This window comes from Micropterus dolomieu, linkage group LG09 (assembly GCF_021292245.1).
Source record: "Micropterus dolomieu isolate WLL.071019.BEF.003 ecotype Adirondacks linkage group LG09, ASM2129224v1, whole genome shotgun sequence".
Lineage (NCBI taxonomy): Eukaryota > Metazoa > Chordata > Actinopteri > Centrarchiformes > Centrarchidae > Micropterus > Micropterus dolomieu.
In genome coordinates, this window is record NC_060158.1 from 24,352,078 (window position 1) to 24,374,248 (window position 22,171).

The window sequence follows — 22,171 nt, forward strand, 5'->3', positions numbered from 1 at the left end:
AAGGCCTGACCCAACCACTGACATAATGTACTATTTCCAGATTAATAATAGAAACACAATTTCCAGTTTGCTTCCTGCAGCTGAAAATGTGTCCTGCTTTTGCCATAGTTGCTGCACATGAGCTGAACTTAGGATGATCTCCCATCGAGAAAGAGAGGATCATTTGGTTACCAAATACCTTGAACTCTTTTGTGTCATTTATCAAAAAGAAATGCATGTTAAAAATATATTTTTAAAGAAAAAGCTCTGTCCAATAGCACAGTTATTCACCACTGTATGGAAGCTGGTCCAGGAAGCTACTGTACTGAAGTGGAGATTAACATTTGTGGCTCTGTCCTGCTCTTTTATTCAATGTTCAAATCTGCTGAACTTTGACCCGAACAGCGCTGACCTTTGTGGGCGCAGCCAATCGCTATTGACCACCAGATTATTTCCAGTACTGTACAATAGCAAATTGTCGGCATATCTGGATCAAGATGCAGCTACCAGGTTTGTTTCAAAACCATTGTTTGAGTCTCTGAAAAGTAGCGATCTACTGCGAGCAACATTAGACATTTTGTTACAGCATTAAGAAGTTAAAATTATTGTTTTAAGACGAGTAAGCTGGAAACATGGATAAAACATCAAATGGAGGCCTCACTTTAAACCAACTCATAAAGCTAAAGTTGGCTTAATTGACACTTTGCTAAGCCACGCCCCCCTTAGTTACTGTTGCTTGGTCCAACAAACTGTCAGACCGGTCGGATTTTTTAAAAACCTGTCCTGCCCAGCAGCCTGGTATAGAGTATGAGGAGCTGGAAACCATATTGTGCTTGGGGAGGAGAAAAACAACAAACAAAAAAAACAAAGAGACAATCAGCTGAAGAGCAGCTATGAACAGCTGACATAAGAAAACAACAGAGAGGCAAATGAAAACGCAAAACAGTCAAACAAAATAAATAAACAACACAGCACTGCCATGACTACTACTCAAAGTAAAGCATCAACAATAATTCTACCAGGGACAACCGAAATTTGTTTGTGTGTGTGTGTTTCTGTATGTGTGTGTCTATATTTGAGACTCTGTGTGTGCGCGCGGAAGACTCCGACCAACAAAGCCCCCCCCCCCGACCATCCAAATGGCAATCGACAACGCAATGCAGACAAAAAAGGCAAAACTCGTGGAAGAGCAGGGCCCAGACTGACCGCATGTCATGGTTTGTGAAGGGTTGTATGGCGGAGTAAAGATGAGGTACGTAGTAACTAAGGTGCCGTTAAAATTGGAGGGTAGTTGCGACGCGGGCACTCCACAACTAGCAGGTAGTGGAGCCTCCCAACATGCCCCTCTCACCCCCCAAGCACTCTGTGTCTAATGTGTAATTAAAATTGAGGGGCGGCCAGCGGGGGAGGAAGAAGGGCGAGGCCGCAATAAAGCAGCCCCACCCACCAAACGCCCTGCAGCCTGCCCGCCCGCCCAGAGTCCTACGTGTGAATGTAGTGAGACATGATGGAAGGGGGTAAGGTGAAAGAGGTCATAGAGAGGCTAGAATGGTCCTCCCCTCTATTCACTATTACAATAATTAAAAAGCCAAGGCATTAGGGCCATATAACGTTACATTCAGTAATGTTAGTAAGTTAAAGTTTGGTAGTGTTATCTAACTAACATTACATTAGGAACAATCCACAGCCTACATTTTTCTGGATTTGTTTTAGGTTTTGGAAAAGGAATAAATCCTGCTACTCCTTTCACCCTCTCTGAGTAGCGATTGTAATTATTACAAGTGCCTATCGAACAGCGTTTGACCATAAAGGCTGGAAACAAAGCCTTTTGCATACGAGTCAATGAAGCGCAGCCATGAAAGTGTCAGACCTCACTTAGAGCGAGTCTTCCCAGTCCTCCTATTACTGCGCTGTAATTGGCCTTAGCGAACAGTCAGTTCTCAATATTTTAAGCCAATATGTGTAGAATCACAAAATTGTGAGATTGCGCCCTACAGTGGTCAAACCAAATCAGAGACTGTGGCGTACAGCATGCTCACCTACCCCCAAAGATGAGTATCAGACAATTATCATTCTTTATTTTTATAAGTTAGCATGATTACAAAATAGATTGTGTCTTAACTTCATCCTCAAACAACAAATAGATTTTATCACACAGCATCTTGAAAGCTAAGAGATTTGGATATAAAGAAATGTTGAAATGTTAAATAGCTGTTGGCTTGGGTAATACTGTAGGTCAGCAATGTTTAGATGATATGGGATGCACCTTCTTCAAACACATAAGTTTGAGAGAAAAATGAAAAATAAGCCTATTTCCAAGAATGCATGGCACAGCAGTTCTCACACTGAGCTGTCGCCAGCAGCTACAGAGTTACTTAAGTTCAAAAATCAATTGAGTTAATAACTGACAGCGGACTATTTTGTATCCAAGTAACAGGAGTCGGTTAGTCATTGCAGTGTGACCATTCACAATGACAGCCAGATCATTCAATTAAATTTAACTAGCCCCAACAAAGTCTAATTTCCTTTCAGGATTTATAACTTGGGTTCTATCTAAAGGTTTAGGAAGAGAAAGCGACAAAGCCACTTTGTTATTTACCCTTACACATTACAATGTGTTTCTGATTTGTGCAGGATTATGATGTCTATAATATATAGTAAATCAGACTCAAAATCACATACAGTACTTAATATATACAGTCCGCAATATTGCATACTGTTCGCTTTTAGGTAATTTTAAGGGAAAAATAAGAGAACTTTAGTGGCAACAAATACAGCTTTCCATGGAGATATCCCCATTATATGAAAAAGAGACAAAATAATTGGCACTGGCTAACACGTGACCTCACCTCTACCATAACTGGTCACATGTCATGACCCACGTGAACAAGCCACAAAGCCCTTTCTTCGGAATAATCACATGCCGAGAGGCTCTAGACAGATCTCCAGGATCCACTTTGCACATTTCCCCCTGCTGAAGCATTAGCAGAATTCAGACTCCATTAAAGTGTATTATCCAGGCAGGAGCTCCCAGACATTAGTAATCACTTCAACCTGCCTTGCAATGGAGGCAAAAAATATCAAAGGCAGAAAGTAGACAGACATGATAGCATATGTCATGTTTTTAATCAGAATAGAGGTCTCAATGTACATTATTTCTGTCATTAACATTTGACAAAACCAGTCTATTAGACTGCATCACTAATTGTACTAAATTGCAATTTCAAATTTATACCTGTACACCCTCTCATATTCGCAAGACAAAGCAGGGAGATCTGATCTATAGAAACCAAGCCCTACTAACATATCCATGTGTGTACTGACAAATGAAAGCATTAACCGTGTGGCAAACTGCACTCAGGCACAGGATGGAAGCAGACCTGAAACATCACCACAAAAACCTCAGGAGAAAACCTTTACCGCCTCACCGCACAAATATCCATAACACTGATCTTATAAAGATGTTGCTGTACAGCACATGACTGCAAACCTTGGTCAACACACGATGCAACTGCTTATCAATTAAAGCCTTAAAAAAGGTAGTAGTAATGGTTCCCCCCTTCCTTACCTCTTTGTCCATGCTGTCTAGATCCTCCTTGCAAAGTGTGTACAGAGGCATAGATTCTGACATGCTCGGCTGTCGTTTCCGACGAGACGGCCCTGGCTGCTCGTTGTCTTGGCTGGGCCCTGCCACACCGTCCTGCTGACCCTTTGAAGTTCCCCTGAGGTACAAAAAAAAAAAACAAATAAAAAACCATACAACACTTCGACTTAGAAAACTTTCCAAACTGTCCTCAGAGAGACAATTTGGGGTGCAGCAGAACAACAACATATCGACACAACACAAGAAAACAAACACATCAACGAACAGAAGCTACAATAATCTAAGATCGTCTAGCCGTCATGATAAAATGACAAATAAATGTCGTCCTAGTCCAACGGGCATTTAAAGTGCATGTCAATAACTGAGCTTTAAACTGCTGTCTCAGTGTATTCCACATGCTCTAGACTCTCCTTGTCTACCGTCTCTTATGTAATTGGGTTACTGCCATCAATATAAATGAGCTTTTTGCACGGTTGGTTTTAATCTAGGGGTATCTATATCGCTGACCAGAAGGGAGTGGCTGGAACTCCACTTAAAGTGGATGGGATGTATCCCTACAGACCATGTCAGCCTTTTCAGGAACAGGGTATGGCAATATAGACATTTTTGGAATGTCCATACCAACATGCAATACAATAACATGGGATGCTCTGAATCTGAAAAACAAATTAAGAATTTTGTTGTTAACAGTTTTCTGAGGAAGTAAATGGGCTGTTGTCCCTTCTTAAAAACAGCATCAGCACATTGGTCCCAGGAGAGTTTGTGATCTATACTAAGACCAAGGTACTCTAGATAATCTGTCACCACCTCAATCTCCTCTCCTCTGATCCTGGATAAAGTGAGTGGTGGAGCATCACATCTAAAATCTAAAATCAGTTCTTTCTCTGATATGTTAAGACTTAAATGTGAGGCTTCACACCAATCGAAAAGTCTTTCAGAGCTAGCTGTTCGACAAATTTAATTATATGGTGTCCAGGGTATCTGCTATGACAACAATTGGTTTATAAAATATATAGAAAGGGTGACAGCACACTGCTCCATGGCGTGCCAATAGAGTTAAAGCGCACATCTGACAAGAGATCTTCCCATGGGGAAGTCCAAAATCCATGTGATTGTTGTTGGGTCCAGTCCACACTGTACTTTCAGCCTATCCGCCAGGATTAATGGATTAATTGTATTGATCCTGGCGGATCGACTGAAAGTACATTATGTCCGAAATCACATGAGGGCCATTTTGTGCCAAGCATATCAATTAATACATTTACCTGATTAAACAGACAGCTCTGTCATTAAGTGAGTCAATAAAGACACATCTGAAAATTAATACTTCCTAACATACTCTTACAAAGAACTTTATAATGACTCGTTTTCTGTTTTGTTTTTCATAACAAAAAAAAGCCTGGGTGGGAAATTAACTTTTTAAAATGTGAACATCTACCAGCCACTGACAGACAGATGCTCATTCACAAGCCATTCAATAGTAAATCATTATTTTCTGTCTGAAATCTACCAGCCACTGTCATTAATTTGCCAGCATTTGGCTGGTGCCAATTTCACACCCTGTAGTCAGCTGTAATGTTTGCTTTGAAATACATTCTTCTGTTAACAGTAAATCTTCACAGGAATTGCATTCATTTGCAAACACTGTACATAATAGGCAAATCTTTCACAAAAAAGACAATTTGCGGATGTAGAGTAACGGGGCAAAAGAGACAGACTGGAAACCAACGATGACAAGTGCAATGGTTTCTTCTCTATAATAAGGGCACATTAGATGTAAATCTCATGCAAGTGGAAGAGGAACTTTTCTTACTTCCACTTGGCAGTGCTTAAATGAACAGATCTTCTTTGATGATTAAATCCAAGCTGTGCATGCAACTTCCAGAAAACTCCACAGTGTCTCTAATCTGTGATTTATATGGGCCAATTTTATGCTTGTGATTATTAATTAGGAGTATCATCAAAGACTTATTCAATTTACAACATTTTTAATCATGGTGATGGTCCAGTAATGAGATGGATAATGTTAGCTTTATGCTTAGGCTTTAAGCCTCTCTGTGGCTCACCAATGACAAACAAATGCACACAGAGAGGACACCCTCCTTATTAGCATCTGGGACTGACAGAAGAATGACAAATGGAGCGGAAGAACAGAGGTGACTTTGAGGGACAGTGAAGCTTCAAACTGTAGGTGGAAATTAAACAAGGACATGCCTGGAAAATCAAATATTTCTATGACTGTATGAGTATAAAACATTTCTGTTGGAACCCACATGCACGGCAGAAGTCTATACATGCGGCCTGCGTGGAACACAAAAATCCCGTAACAATGAGGAAAAGCATAAAAACTGTCTGTCTGTTTGTAGGTATTGGCCAAGTCCCACGGAGGTACAGAAAAATCACCATGATGTCAATAAATTCTATAAAGGGCGGCGATAAGGAGGTGTTTCCCTTTTTAAGCTCTGAACTTTGTTTTTCCACTATGTGTTGGACTAATTCGCTGGTTGGGGGAAAAATACGCATTGAAGGTTGTGTTAGGCAGTTCAATGCACTGTTGCCCGCCTACGATGAGGTCGTACACTACATCAGCTCGATATAGCATCTCCATATAAGTTTCATAGAAAGAGGAGCATCTGTATTTTTGATGGTACTGAAAGTCACACAGTCAGAAATTCTAAAAATCCTGGTAAACTGTAATAATAATTATTATATAAATAATATTATTTGTAGAGCACTTTTCAAAAACATGTTACAAAGTGCTTTAACATGTGTAGACAATAATACCCAAAAGACAATAATACAAAAACAATACATGATAAAAGCAAGAAAACATTGAAAAGACTAAAATACACGTTTAAGATAAATAAAATAAAAGGGATAAAATAAAGTCAAATAAGATCGGGAAAGGCTCTCCTATAAAAGTATGTTTTAAGAGTGAACTTGAGTTCACTGACTCAGCCGACCTGATTTCCTCGGGCAGGCTGTTCCAGAGCCTCGGGGCCCTGACAGCAAACGCTCTGTCCCCTTTAGTTTTCAGTCGAGACTCTGGAACAGACAACAGACCTCTGCCCGAGGATCTCAACTGTAATACCGTGAAACCGCCCTAGACTTTTAGCATATTTCTGATGGTTTTGCCATGGGCATGGTTTTGCAAACAGTGCAACAGTAAACACAAAAAAAGTGCCTTATCTTCAATATCAAGATGAATATTATAATTAAATTAACTTACACACAATATCTAGTTTTATATCTCATATTTTTATCATAATATTGCACTGCTCATTATGTTCTCACCTGACACAAGACTGGTCTCTGTGATCAGAGAGCATTAAAGACCCTGACGCCTGGGGGTAAGGTAGCGGCCGTGACAGCTGAGGGCCCCTGCGGATCAGCTTCCCTGTGACGGGGTCGTAGGTCCGAACCTCAGGGGCTGGAGGTGGAGGCCTGTACTGGATGGCAGCTGGGTTGAAAATAGGCTTCTGCAGGGAGCCCACATGATCAGGGATCGCCGCTGGACTGTTGCTCCTTCAACAGACAAGAAAAAGATCTCCGGTTTGGAATCATCTTTAGAAAAGAGTTATTGCAAAGACTGCAGTCAATATGTTAGCAATATCTGTAGGTGGCCTGTAAGAACATTGCTCCTTCACCTTGGCGTCTTGGAATAGTCCTCCTTTAGCGGGTAGAGCTGCTCCTCCACCCTCTCCCAGCGCTCCAGACAGCTCCACAGCCAGTCGGGGTTGACAACATGGAGGTGGTTGCAGCCTTGTGCCTGACGAACCTTCTCGGTGCCTGGGTGACAGGAATGAAGGGGGACAAGGTCAAACGGAGGATAGCTTTTGACCTTTCAATTAAAAGCTACTAGCAAAAACACACACACACACACACACACACACACACACACACACACACACACACTCTCTCTCTGGGTCTTCTGAATAAGTCAGATCAATCATCCGACTTTCCTGGAAGAGAAAATAAAAAGTCATTGATTGGTTAATAATATTAGATAAAAAGGAAAGATGTCTTTCTGAGTCACCGTCCTTTTACTCACCAACTCAATAGTTTTCTTAGAAATCCAAAAAGCCATGTTTCGTTTGGTTAAATCCAGACAGAGTAGTGTTTCTGCTTGAATAAGCCTTATTGATGTTTGAAACATGAAAGTCTAGCAGCTCATTAACCTCAAGGATATTTAAACCACGCGTGGCTAACAATCACATGCTTGTTCACATGTTGACTAGAACTGTTTGTGCACATTTTCCTGTTCAGTTGGTGTACAGTATCCAGCGTCTGCTTTGTGTTGTTGTTGTGCTGCTTGCCATGAACTGGAAAACTGATCAGAGGGAGGTTCTTTAAAGTATTTTTCATTAACTTGGACAGCAAAGCTAATTAAATGAGCTGGAAAACAAGAAACATTTTTCAGTTTACCCTTGATGCATGTTCACTGAGACACAGAGGATCGTGGCTCAGAGCATACAGCCATGCTAGCACCTCAGTGAGGCTGTATTTAGTAGGGCCCTATAAAATAAAATATAAAAGTTTAGTTTTTTGTCCGTGGTTTGTTTTGTTTTTTCTGAATTTTTTTATTATTATTATTATTATTTTTTTTTTTTACAATTAAAGCAGATCTTGTCATCAGAAAGAGTGTGTAATCATGGTGGATGAATAAAATTATAACAATTCAATAAGAAAATATTGCATATTGAATCAATGAATGTGATGTATAATGCAAATATGTATGTAGAAATATTTAAATGAATGTACAATTACTACAATTCACAATAAATGCATTACAATAGTAAGTTATGAAAATCCTATAATACTAATTAATAGGTGTCAATTTACAATGATTGCATTGTTGCAGTACATTTATTGTGAATGTCTCCTTTCAAACAGGTTTTACTCTACAGCTACTACTCTCACGTGGGCAACGCTCCTCCTTGTTTACAAAGCTTGACCGGACTTTAACTTTATTTTTTCTGAAGGTATATCTGACTCCACCCACACAGCCACAGAATTGACAATTCAAAATCCAATGGCAATCCGTCTAGTTTTTAAGATATTGGATCAAAGTGTTTGACCGACAGACGGACATTACCATCCATAGAGCCAAATATGTTAAAACAATTTTCTATTTTTTTTTTAAAAGTGCTTTATCATAAAAAAAATAAAGAACACCTTTTCTATCATCAGTCTACCTGTGAATGAAGCTTCAAGACCTCCTGCTTTTAAAAGTGCAAAAGTTAAAAAGCCTTATTATATCTGTAACCACTCACTGAATGAATAGTCTGTGAAAGATGATAGTAAAGAAAACATATAAAAAGGTATGTATTTTTGTGAAATGCACAAGATGAATAGCTGTTACATGTGCTTACAACACAATGGGCCTATCCAGCAGCTCTTTCCAGACTGAGTGGCCTTCTGCTCGTGTAGCCCTTACACCATCTTTGGCTGATTTTTCTCTCCTGATGAGTGATTGCCAAGTGCTGCTCTCTGCTTTGGCAGGTTCCCAAGGCAACAGTGCCACTTCCTGTGCTTGTTTTCAGAAGGTAAACTGGATTGGTAGCTATACGGGAGAGAATTCACTTTTGGTGCTCTTCAGCTAAAATTGTATTTTCTGAGCAAGGTACACGCTGCTTTGACATTTAAGCAGAAGAGTCCTTTGTTGTATTGTTTGTCTCTCATGAACTACCAGAAAATGTACGAAGGTGTGACACACGTCTCTGCCGACTGCAGGAACACTTCATGACAGTAATGTGATATGGGTGCTTAGTAAACCACTGGCCTGATAGACACTCAAAGCAAAACATTATTTTCAACTTCAGCATAATTTAAGCCTTACAAGTGCAAAACTAGCCTCCATATGAAAACACACAAACACACACACACACACAGCCTCCAGCAGCATGGGTTTCTAATGTCAGAATACAGTGAACTGTGTTTCTGTCAGTCAAGCAGGCCTAATTACAGGGAAGGAGTCACTAGTGCGCAGGAGAACTCCAAAGGAGGTTACGGAGTACAGGAGGTCCAGATCCACAATTGGTTGGTCGGACAGGAACCCGAAAACAATGTGATCCCAGATTTACACACAGAAACTGCAGACTGTGTTCAGTAAGGTATAATCCTTAGGCTTGCATATGTTATGTACTGGTCATTTTGAAGCTCACACTTAACGATGAAGTTCATACTTTCACTGTTTCATTTTTATTTATTTGACCGATTTTCATTTTAGTTTATATATTTGTTATTAGTTAGTTGGTTGTTAGATTTGTTCCGGAGAGGCATGTAAGAATTTCAGGACATACTGTCTGAAATTCTCAATGTCTCCACAGCGGGGTACACCCTTGTTGCCATATGTTAACCGGAGCTCATTATACTGGCACACGGCCTCCTGGAATGGCTGACCTCGCTGATACATTAATTGTGATGCCATTTATGACATTTACAGTACTGCCAATTATCTCTGCTCAGCCAAAGTTTCACAAGATTCACAAAATTCACAAATCTGCCAACATTTCAGTAAGCCCGGCATTTAAACAAGCCTTGCATGACCCTTCTTAAATTCTAGCCTCATTTGCAAACCATGGCTTGCATCAGTTACGAAAGGTTCCAGCACATGACCACTAAAAACTACCTCAACCGTCATCAGCAAAAGGCAGATCAGAAAAAGAACTAAAGTATTTCACTTTCAGTCCTCAAAATCCAAGGCTCTAAGGAGGACTATAAAATAAAAATAAAAACTATATTTGAGAATTATGCAACTTTAGACAGAACAATTAATTGTCAAATTTGACACTGCTACGCTAAGGCTACAGTTGAATGCTTGGTCAAAAGCATACATACATTTCTACATACCAGCTCTTGCTGCGATGAGGTGTGTTGTCCGACTCGGATCTTGGGAATTAAGAACCAGATTCTTCCCAATTTTGGCCCCCAGTGCTTTAGCATGGTAGTGCTCACGGGTCCTCTCCATGGGGTAGTTGGTCGGGTACAGGCCACTGAAAACTAACGTCGTGCCCTCCAGTGTTTTGCTTTTCAGCTCTGGGACAATTTTGCGGATGTCCGGCGTTTCAGAGGCCTCCTTCCTCAGGTAGGCCTCGTAACGTGCGTAGTACTCTGCGTGGATCCTTTCCAGCACTTCCTCCAGGTAGATCAGGTGATCGTCCTGGTCGTTATCAGCATCTTCTTCCTCGTCCTCGTCCTCCATGCTCTGGTCCAGCAGCTCCTCCCCCATGGTGACCCCGGATTGCTCGCTATTCTGGGACTCTGTTTCTGGCTCTCTCCTATCGGAGCAGCCATTCCCCAGCTCGGGGTCCGGGGGAAGAACTCCTGAAGGTTCTGTTGTATCAGAGCTGGTTTCCCCTTCCCTTGCCCCATCACCATCACCAAGCTCTTGTGTGACTCCTCCCTGACCAGATTTCTTTGCCTGACAAGACTTGCCTTCACTTTCGCTCTCTGATGAGGGAGGCTTTTCTGTAATAGAGTCACTGTCACTGTCACTGGAAAGGTCAAAGTCTAAGTTATTGGACTCGTGGTGCGGCGCTGAGGAGTTTGCGCTGTCCTGTGCCTCTTGTGTGACCAGTGTCCTGTTGCTATCACCTTCCTTAACATTTGTTCTGTCACCGACCTGAGTTTCCCTCGACCCCACCCCAGACTCTGCCTCAGTCTCTGACCCTTTACCTTGCCCTGATACGTCCTCTGCAACCTCCGCGGGGTGAGTCCGTTCATTTGTTGGTACTCCCTGAGAAGACTGAGGTGTTGTGGACTCTTCCTTTCCAGAAATGTTGTTGTTGTCTTTTCCTGCCCTTTTCCTGGGGCCGTTATTTTGCTCATCGGCACCAAGTGTCCCCGCTGGTTCTGTGCTCTCTGCTGGTCGACTTGACGGGCCTCCTGATGGAACAGGACAAGGCAATCACACAATATTCAAGGATACATGCATCAAAAGGTGTCAATCAGGTCAATTTAGATCAGATTTTCCCATCCTGACAACCAAAAAGCAAAGTGTTATCAAAACAACAACAATTATGAAATAAATATGAGTGAACATGAGCAAATTCTGGAAAACATGAAGCTGAAAATTATTTAAGAAAGTATTCAAACTCAACTCTTTATTATAAAATGTTATTTTATCCTTATTTGCATAATACCAGAGGTTTTATAGGATTATATGATTTATTTCAAAGTGCCCTCTATCAAAAGTCTTGATTAGGGCTGAAACGATTCATTGATTAAATCGATTAATTTGATTACTAAAATGCATCGACAAAATTCTTTGCATTGCTTACGCTGTGTCAACACGACGTGATTATGATGGCGCTGTTTGCAAAGTGAAGGGATTATTTCAAGCTAAAGAAAAGAACAACTCTGTAATGTCACAGTCTGTCCACCGTAAAACAAAACTTATGTCGCCTAAAGTTACCGCAACAGCACGACGGCATCTGGTCTGAAAGCACCCGGTGTTCTGCCAGCAGACCACAGACAAGGCATCAGTCACAGCAACTTTAGCATTTAACTGAAATCATGATTGATTGTTGAGTTGAAGGCTAGCCAAAGTAAGCCGCAGTCCTTAGCTGAAAATGCGTTTGTTGTTCTCCTGGTTGGGCCGTGAGTTTGGGTTGTAGCGTCATACTCGTGAGTTAACTGGGTGTCGGGGAGCTGCACCTTAGTATAACTTGTACAGCACTCGGGTGAGGTTTGTGTTGGTAAAGCAGTTGTCTGGTTGTTGGTCTGTTGATCTGATGTTAGCTGTATGACACACTATGAATTTCCGAATTGGCCATGAATTTCTGCTGCCGCCAATCAAAAGTACTACTTAATTGATGAATCAATGAAATAATCTGTAGAAGCTTCGAGTACTAAAATGATCATTAGCTGCAGCCCTAGTCTTTATTATTACCAGAAGTCTTTTTTTAATTTTTATTAATTATTATTATTATCATCATTAATATTAATGCCTATGGTGTTTGCATGGTCAAAAGCTTCCTCACAACATCTGCGGAACCAAAGAATGATTCCTATTTATTCCTATTTAGTTAGCATCAAAGGGAAGAGATCACCAATTGCTGATTCATTTATATATTTCACACAATTTATTCATATGATTATTTGTTTCATTATGTCTTTTTTATTTATGTATTTTTTGATTTGACAATTGGAACTGGAAACTTGCAAAGATGATGTTTAGTAATAATACTTTTAGGTAAAAGGCGGAGGACGTTAAAGACAATGCATGTAACTTTTCTTTTTACACTCCTTTTGTGTATTCATTTAGATGTTTGACTTCTCCGATAACCTTTTACTACATTCTGTCATTTTCAGGGTTTAAACAAACTAATCTTCACCAGCTCTGACCATTAGTTGTCACATAAAACACATTTTCAAAATACAGACACATTCAGGTAACATTCAGAACCCACATTTCAAAAACCCTTTCCACCATGCAAACTACTTAGCAGTAAGCAAGCAAGGTGTGTGACCCTGTGATTATAAACCTCTTAGCGATAACCTTCCCAACATTCCACGCTGGTAAATTCTACCCGGGGGATAACCCAGATTTTATCTCAGAAATGGCTGCTCTGGCTGTCCGCGTTGGCAAACACCTCTTGGTGTAGAATCACAGTCCTCTGGATAGACTGAGTCACTCCAGCGCAAGTGACTATTTGAGCGTGAAATAATATTGTCATGTGATGACCTGTCAACAACACAGAACAACCCACAAGACAGTCATACTGACACAGTCAAACAAACAGGAATGATGTTTTTTGGAGGCAAAGCATCCTGTCGCTTTTGAATTAGACAGAAAGATGTCACTTCTGCTAACATACCCCTCCATCAGTGATTGCTTGTTCAAAGAAACGCACTGTATCACTTGGAACCACAGGGCTGAATGGACAGGAAAGGGGCAGCTAAATAATCTGAGGCGGCATGGCACGCTAGAGCAGGCGCAGGCCAGTGAACAAGTCTTCAGAATACAAATGCAGTAAATTAAACTGTGGGCAAAACTTTTAACAAGTGTTTAGTACATGGTCAAAAACACTGGGACTTTCATTGGTTGCAGTATCTCAAAATCAGGACTGGCTGACAACCTACAGGACAGCGACTGTGTATATACTGATACAGTATATACACAGATATACAGATATAGTTAGTTAAGGATGATGGCATGCCAAATACTTTCCACCCTCTATAGTCAAAAATAAATTGGCATACATGTTTTAAAGTGTACTTAATTCTGCTCAATATTTCTCAATATTTTGATATTAATGGGCCAAATAACTATGTGTAATATGACAGTGATCGCTTGCAGTGATAAACCCACTAAGAATAATAACCAGACCCCGCACTTCCCTTCAGCTCTACGAAGCATTTTAAGGCCTTTCAGCTCATCGTTTTGTTTTTTACGGCCCTAAAATTTGCTTTTTTTAAAATCACTCACTCAGGTATTATATGTCAATATAGTGTTAAAAGATTCTTGTGCTCCCCAAAAGGCAGTTTTAAGTTAAGCTAGAGTCCAGGGATTATTACGCCAACATGCCGGCTGGCTGTGCTGTGCGAAAGGTACCAAGCCGAAGAGGGGGGTCCGATTTAATCCGCCTCTGAGCCGGGAACGTTGGTAGTAACAGTGGTGGAACAATGTCTGTGTGAAAAGCCGCAGCCGGCATGCCGGAACAGGAGTGACGTTTCAACGCTGTTGTGTTACAAGTCGTGATCTTTTTTTAACAGTCTAATGAAGCGAATCCACCATTTCGCACAGCTTGATTACATACAAAGTCAATGCAAAAATGGGAAAAGGAATTTGTTCCGGGCGGTGTCGAAAGACGCATTTGTTGCGACATTCGCTGGTTTGCTCGAGTTAAATTTTTTCAACTTGAGCGAGAAATTCGCATGACGCTATGTTGTGAAACCTCATCAGCGGTGAGATTGTCCGGATGTCACCAACAGCTTCAGAGTGCTGTTTGGAGAGAACCACGCAGAGCAGGGGGTTGATTTATCTTCACTTGAGCTTCAGCTAGCTTCTGTGCATTTCCGGTTCCACTGCTGTTGTTAGCGTTGGTGAGCACCCAGAACTACTTCATATTTTTCTTTTTTTTTTTTTTTTAAACGGACAAAACTGGACATTGCTTGGAGAAAGAAAAGAGAGGATTTTTAACTACCTGGTGAGTTCAGAAAATATGTCTGTAACTTTCTTCCAGCTATCGTTGTACTTTACTGTGAACAAGTTAGCATAGCCCTAATCAATCCGAAAGTTATTCAGAAAACAAACGAAAAAAGTTGTTGTCCTGCTGACAGACCTGACAAAGCATGAATTATATATAATATGTTTTAAAAATTAGCATCATGTTGTAGTTGTTTCGGCATGAGTTTGATCAGTTTATTGCAATTAAATCACAGTAAAATGTTTACTTTGGGTTCATTCAGCTGTAGTAATCGCGGTTTGTGTTTATTTAGGTATCGCAATGTGTGTGAACCCTTGGCAGTTGTTTAGCGATAAAACCCCTGCGAGGATTAAATTCACCACAATATTTCGTTCAGTATGGATGAGCGAATGCGGCATATTGGCTGGACATTCTTTCCACGTTTATTGCGGAATCTCTGTGTGAAAGCGTCTATTGCGAGATAAACCCGCAACTGTGTGTGCTTTTACAAAGCTTTCCTGCTTTCCGGGTTACCTCGACTGAATCCGCTTACGCCGTGTCTGCCTGAGCTCATCCGGTCAATTTTCAAAATAAAATAACCTGTGCTGATTTCTGATCGTAAAAACAACAATAAACACACTGTTAAAACAGATAAAAAAAGAAACCATTTAACTATGTAGCCTACTCAATCATAGCAGAAGCACAAAAGCAAGCACTGATAACCAAATCAACAAAATCGGGCAGGCAAAACGCTCTTATTCTGAAATGCTCCCTGTGGATATGGAGCCTGAAGATGACAGAACAAAACGCGGTCAGAGAGAGCTGTTTTCACACAGACATCGTTCCGCCTCGGTTACTACTAACATTCCCAACATTCTTTCCTTATTTATTGCGGGATCTCTGTGTGAAAGCGGCTACAGGTGTCAGGTTACAAAAAATTAATCCTCACCTGCCAGCCAATCAGAGTAGAAAATTCTTAGTGGCCTTGGTTAAAAAAAACAGAATTCAGAAACAGAACTCACAACTGACGAGATATTTGAAAACAATATTTCTGTAGGTTTCTATTTACACACACACAATGTACATGAGACAATAACCGAGGCCCTGTCAGGATCTGGCTGTGCCATCCCCTCAGATCCCAGTGTGTTCGGTTTTTCCCTTCATTGTGTTTCTTGTCTGTCACCTGTCTGTCTTCCCTGTGTCTGTATATATCCTATCATCAGGTAGGCCTACCTACAGACCACAAAAAAAACTAAGTTCACCACAGTGTTATACAAAAAGCGCTAATTTCAAAACCCACTGTTCAACCACCAATTAATGCGTCCTTATCTCAGTTCAAACCTCTTATGAGTCCACCTCTCATCAAAAGTTACTCAGTTTGAGATTCTATTCAAAAGTTGGCCAATAAAAATAAAGCAAAGTGACGCCGATCGCCCCAATACGTGTCTTTCTGTTGTGCATTTTTCCAGTCTGTCAAAGCGGCGGATTTCACCCACCAACACCACCAAGTTACCAGCGGGTGGCGGCTGCTACTTTCATTCCCTGTGTGACCCTAAAGTTTCTGTAGTGTCAGCTTCTGCCAAGCTTAAGGTCATTGTACAACAACAAGTCAAGATACAGCGTAACGTTCGAAGTTGATGCTTCCTCTGCAGACTGCTTTACTCTCGGGTGTCATGTGACCAGAGAGTAATCGCAGCCTTTGCGATTAGAAAATCTCATTTGACCACATCGTTGTTCAGCCCTAGTATGGTGGGTGGATGTGTGCATGTGGGCCAATTATTAGATCACCTGTGGCTCGTCGGCACACCTGAGAGCCATTTTATAATCAATCTTGCAGTCCTTAAACAACAGCTCTGCTCGGATCGTCTGCATATGGCACGTTTTTTGCTTTGTTCGCCTGACGTGTTTGGTTTTTTTGACTCGCTGTGGTTTTCTTTGTCATCTGACTCTGTGTCTGCACTTGAATCCCCAGTCAACCCTCCTTAACAGGCCCAGTGTTTCCCCACATATAGACTTTACTTGGGTGGGCTGCCCTGGAATATTTAGCGGCCCATTTTAGCATTATCCAGAGAAACATGTTGAGAACGAGTACGAGAATCTCGGGTGGAAAAATCCAAACGAGTTCTGCATCTTTTCACCAACTTTATAAAACATACTGCTCATGGAGAAAGTCAGCAGAGGAGCCACTTACAGGTAGAGGCGGGGCAAGCCCGTGTGTTTGCAGTAAGAGACCAGAGAGGTGTAGCTGTGTGTAAATGTGGGGAAAAGTGAAGTATAGGGAAACACAAGGTGAGCAGATTCAAGTAGTGAGTAAACAAGAACACCTCAGCAATTTAAACTTCTAAAACTGCATTTTACTGTTTGCACAGACTTCAATTAACAATCAAGTTTCAAAGCTGAGTGTCAGTGAGATACAGTAAATTATGTGGCTCTATTTCCAACGAAGTAATGTACTGTGTAGAATTCAGAACCTATCACAGCAGCACAAGATCAGTGAATCCATTGGACTGACTCACTTGTTAACTTCAGCAAAAAAGTGCCTCTCATGGGGGAAAGAGCACTGGAAGCTACTCACTGGACAGCGCATTCTTGGTCGTCCAACTGACCCTCAATGTTACATTTACTGTCAGCAGCTTTGTGGATATGTTGGTCTTTCTAAGGGTGCATTGTGTTCTCAAAAATGTGCAGGCACCGTACCTTTCCTTGCCATCTGAGCTTCCCGTGATCCAGGGGGAGCGTTGATGTCCCCTGTGCCCTGGAAGTAGATGTATTTCTTCACAGTGATGAGGTTAGGCGCAAATTTCCACACGTCCTCTCGGTCATCGATAATGCAGACCATGGAGTCACCACACGGGAAAAGATTCCTGTCAGGAAAGTCATGCACAAGACACTGACAAAAACTGCAGAGCTTTCTGACAGATGTCCAGACTTCTTCAGATAAACAGTGCGAGCCTTTGGCCCTGCTGATGTTTTAGTGACAGATGTGTTTTTCCATGAATCACAATAAGGGGCAATTACAATTTCTTACATCACCCGTCCAATTTTGTTTTGTATTTGCATGGAGATGTCACAGTCAATCACTGACAATACAGACCGACTGCCCATGGTACAAACGTCTACAGAAGCAAATACACTGTCCCATGATCACCTTGAAAGAAACTCAAATTAAACTTACTGTAAGTTAATCTACAAAAAGGTAATTGTCTCCATTTGCTTTAAAACAAAACAGAGTAAAATGATGCCTAGAGAGAGTGGACGGGAGCAGGTTCACCACAGATTAAACTGATTGATTCAGCTGTCATCTTTAGCAGAAGGCAATTCCCACCTAAGATTCCCCGTCTTGGAGAAAGGGTCGATGCATTCATCTCTCGAAAGGATCCGATGAGAGAAAAGCTTCTTTTCGGGATCCAGAAAGCCTACAAGAAGGAAGATAAAACATGCATATTCAGCATAATGCCTATTCAGCTGTGTCTGAAACCATAAACTTCCTCTCCAAGGCCACGCAGCAGGTATTTCACTTAAAACTTACAAGGTTTATGTTGACACCATTTCTATGACACAGGAATAAAAACTAAAAGTAAAATAGTTTTTTTTATGGTTTTAAGACATTTTCACCACCTTTTCTCCAGTATTTTCTCATAGAATCAAGTAGTAGTATGACAATATCTATCGTTTATATCATTGCGTCGCAAATTCCACACGTTACCGTAAAATTTTTTTGAGGTAACGGTGCTTTGCACCGGGGTGAAGTTAGTTTTACATTGGAAATCGATATCAAATGTCCAATGGAAAACTAATATCCAACTTGAAACTAACTTCACCGCGGTCCGCTCTTCCACACCAGGGAAGAAATTTGCATTAAAAATAATGGACGAGCCACACAACACTATCCAGCAGTGGCAGCCATGTGTGCCTCAGTCAGGTAGCGTTAAATGACTTGCCCATGGACATGTAGTGATGGCCAAACGAAGCGTTCCGAAGCATTATTCAGTACTCAAAGGTTCATTTATAAAATGCAAGACACCGCCATCTGCTGGTGAAGGCAATGTAAAGCAACAAAAAGCTGACAACCACAAAATTCAATTCGGCTAATATGTTAATGCAAAACCCAGAAGAACATTTATTGCACTCAATGGTTGCTCTTTTACAGCAGGAGCTGCACAAAATTGCGATTTCAGCCTTAATTTTAGTGTTGTAGCTACCACCTGTTTCTCATATTTTCGCCCTTAAATTCACTAGGAGAAATAGGTCAGTGAGACAAAGCAATTAGCAGCAGGAATCATAATTGAGACTTGATGGCAACACCTTGCTCGGTCTCCTTGCTGGCTATTTTTTTCTCTTAATAAAAAAAGAGCTGCTCTGAGCAGGAGTTGAATTCAGAAGCTTTCACTCAAAGGACAGAATCTCTGGCTCTTCACATCTACCCGCACGTTGAATAAACGATTGGCTTTAAATACAGCTAGCTTTTCCTTCACTTCATTATGTTTACCATAAAAGTCGCCAAAATTCTACTCAAGTGAAGGTATAAAAAGTATTCCATAGTGAATGTACTTAGGTATCGAAATTCGGTATGACCCAGAATACTAGGACATCACTACGGACATACAGCTTACTTTATAGTTCACCAAGACATGCTGCTGTTGTGATGTTAGCTGTAGTAGCAGGATAGCGAGAGGGTCGCTGTCTGGAGCTGCTGTCTGGGACCGTCTCGTCCTCTCATGTTAGCTTTGCAGCTGCAAGTAGCGTCAGTTTGCTAATCCAAAACCTAGCTCACATTAGTTACATTACTTGCTGTGTTGTTCCCTCTATCATGGTATTTGTCATGGTGTTGGATTTCTCCAGAATCGCTTACTCCACCTTTATAATACAGTTAGAAATGCCATATTTCATTGAATTTACAAAACAAATTCTATATCGGGATATACGTCGTTGTTGGAAAATGAAATGACTTTTATCAGGATATAAATTTTTTGGTCATATCGCACAGTTCTAGAATCAAGCGTTGAAAATCTCAGGCTTTCTTACTACGTCTGAAAAGAAATATATGGTTTGGTGAAACCTTGGGTAGATATAGAGACCTACCCTACCCATTAACATGGCAAGACCACATACCAGGCCAGCGTCTCCTTTAACCACAACAGAAGCTGTAATAGCTGGAGCAGGGCTCTGAAACATGCTGACCCCCCTGCGTAAGGGCCAGTAGTAAAATCCAGTTCACAATGCATTAAACATTCATCATACTGAGGCAGAACTGGGCCGGGGCTGCTTCAATTATATACAGTACAATGAAAGATTGCAGCCTGAATACCAAAAAGACAGCACATAAACACACTCCCTATATTTCAATTTAATCCAGCCTTGGATCACAAAATTCTTTTCATTTAGGAGGAAACCAACAGCAACAGCCAACCGCTGCTAGAAGGGGGCTGGAAATGGAAGAATTGTCTAGTGAACCTGCAAATTCGGCAGGTAAAATATTGATGCAAAAACTTAGCTGGCTTAACATGAATTTTACAACGTTGCACCCCTGCTGCTCGCAAATGACACACAGAGACGTTAGATTCACACCAGTGAACCAACATAACATCAGCTGGAACACAAAAGACAAGCTGACGCTTCCCTCTTATGGACACAAACAGGCAGTACAGGTAGATGTTCAAGAGTTTCCCTACACTGTCAAACCCTAGCTACTTTACTGTTGCATTTTAATATTAATGGAACTATATGGATTCATGTAGTCGGTGCCTATGATGTAGGGAAAGAGCGATGAAATATAAAACCCATTACCAGCAATGGTGTGCGCGTAAAGGCGGCTCCCAAATGTGAAGACATGTAATTCATAGAGTTTGGCAATTTTCTCCAGGAATTCCTTGCAGTGTGGGCGTAGTCGTGTGTGGAGCATAGGCTCTCCTCGCCCCAGCTGGAAGTGGAAAATGCCCTGGAGGAAATAACAAGTGTTAACTATGACACAATCTGTACAAAACAACACCAACACAGATTTAGGCCTTAACATCATCTTTTAAAGTAAAATTTTGAAGAAGAACTTCTCTTAAATACTAGGAAAACAGTCAGAAGCTCATTCAACTCGTTTCTTTGGGCTTTGGTGACAGACAGTGAATGTAAATCTAATATGTTTGTTTGCAAGGAACCTCCACATATTCCAGGCCTAGTGTGTGTAATGTGGCATTTATTCTTTATGCATGAAATCAGGTTTCAGGTGAGGACAGTAGAGAAAAGCCATAAGTTGGAGTAATACCTTATTGGACATTCGCTGGCAGTGCTGTTCAGTGGTGTGGATCAGCGTCTGGTCCAGGTCCACCATCAGAACCAGCTTTTTGTTCCGGTACAGTCTCAGCTGGTCTTCCCTGCCTAGCTGTTCTGCTTGCTGTTGGACAGAATGAAGATGTTGTTGGAATGACCTCAGTGCTTTTTTCAGGTTCAATTATTTATTAATACATTATTTACTACGAGAATTTCACATATGGGATTAAGCTTACATCTTTTGATTCTTTTAAACTTTGTGATGAACTATTTCCCCCTATGTGTGCATGTGTTTGTGTATCCTTGGTAGTAAAGTTGTAATTCATTTGATTGAATTTAACTAGTCCAGGAATGCAACTTTGTATAATGGTCAGATGCATTGACCCTGATTTTTGAGGGGAGAAAGATACTGACCAACCATCACCAAAATATAGTACAGTATTTGATCATATATTCACTGCATACTCTAAACTGGTTGTCAGTGGAAACCTAGACCTATGCATGACTATGATATTATCATTATGTGTTCAAATGCTTTTAAATAATTTTTTTCCACCACTAAATACTATTTAACATTTTTTTTGCATGAAAATTTGCACAAAACTAGTCCATGGATAATATCTTTCAAGGATTGGAGGCACTGTGCTTCCAAGTGCAACACACACACACACACACACACACACACACACACACACACACACACACACACACACACACACACACGTCTTATAATGGAATGAATGAAGTATATCTGCTCTATTAGCCCCAGTCTTCCACGTATCTCCATCATATGACTCACCTCTGAGCTGACCATCAGCTCGGGGACACTGTGCACCATGGAGACGGTTGCTGTGGAGATGGGAGTTTGCTGGTTCCCATTCGTGCCCTGCAGCCTGGGGGAGGGGGGGGGAGAAAAAAAGGAAAGAGTGGGAGTCATGCATTTTGTGGTCTGTGTATCACGTAGGTATGACCAAATTCAGGTACGACTGAGAAGAAAAGCGGCTTTTCTCAAACATGCAAATTCAAATGTGTGAGACTTTGCAGCGGATTTGATTTTTGCAAACGTTTGCCGTGAGCACAGAAAATACTCCAGTTAGCAAGGGATTCGGCTGATTGTTGGCAGTTCTAAGCTCCTCCTGCCTCACCTTTTTTATCTGTAAATACATGTTATCATATGGCATGCAAAATTATTCCC

The 22,171-nt window shown here is 41.1% G+C and overlaps 1 protein-coding gene across 3 annotated transcripts in view; it reads right to left on the reverse strand.

Annotated features, from left to right (window-relative positions):
• ctdp1 (CTD (carboxy-terminal domain, RNA polymerase II, polypeptide A) phosphatase, subunit 1) overlaps nucleotides 1-22,171 on the reverse strand; it is an 80,479-nt gene that overhangs the window by 54,479 nt on the left and 3,829 nt on the right. For 2 of the 3 annotated variants that reach the window (XM_046057708.1, XM_046057709.1), the window contains exons 5-11: nucleotides 20,503-20,653; nucleotides 18,041-18,131; nucleotides 17,413-17,579; nucleotides 10,436-11,470; nucleotides 7,231-7,372; nucleotides 6,878-7,108; nucleotides 3,548-3,701 (exon numbers count right to left, since the gene is read on the reverse strand). In XM_046057708.1, the coding sequence (XP_045913664.1) occupies nucleotides 3,548-3,701; nucleotides 6,878-7,108; nucleotides 7,231-7,372; nucleotides 10,436-11,470; nucleotides 17,413-17,579; nucleotides 18,041-18,131; nucleotides 20,503-20,653 (1,971 nt within the window). Of the gene's footprint in view, nucleotides 1-3,547; nucleotides 3,702-6,877; nucleotides 7,109-7,230; nucleotides 7,373-10,435; nucleotides 11,471-17,412; nucleotides 17,580-18,040; nucleotides 18,132-20,502; nucleotides 20,654-20,971; nucleotides 21,101-21,775; nucleotides 21,864-22,171 lie in introns of those variants that run through there. The other variant, XM_046057710.1, reaches the window with a different exon arrangement.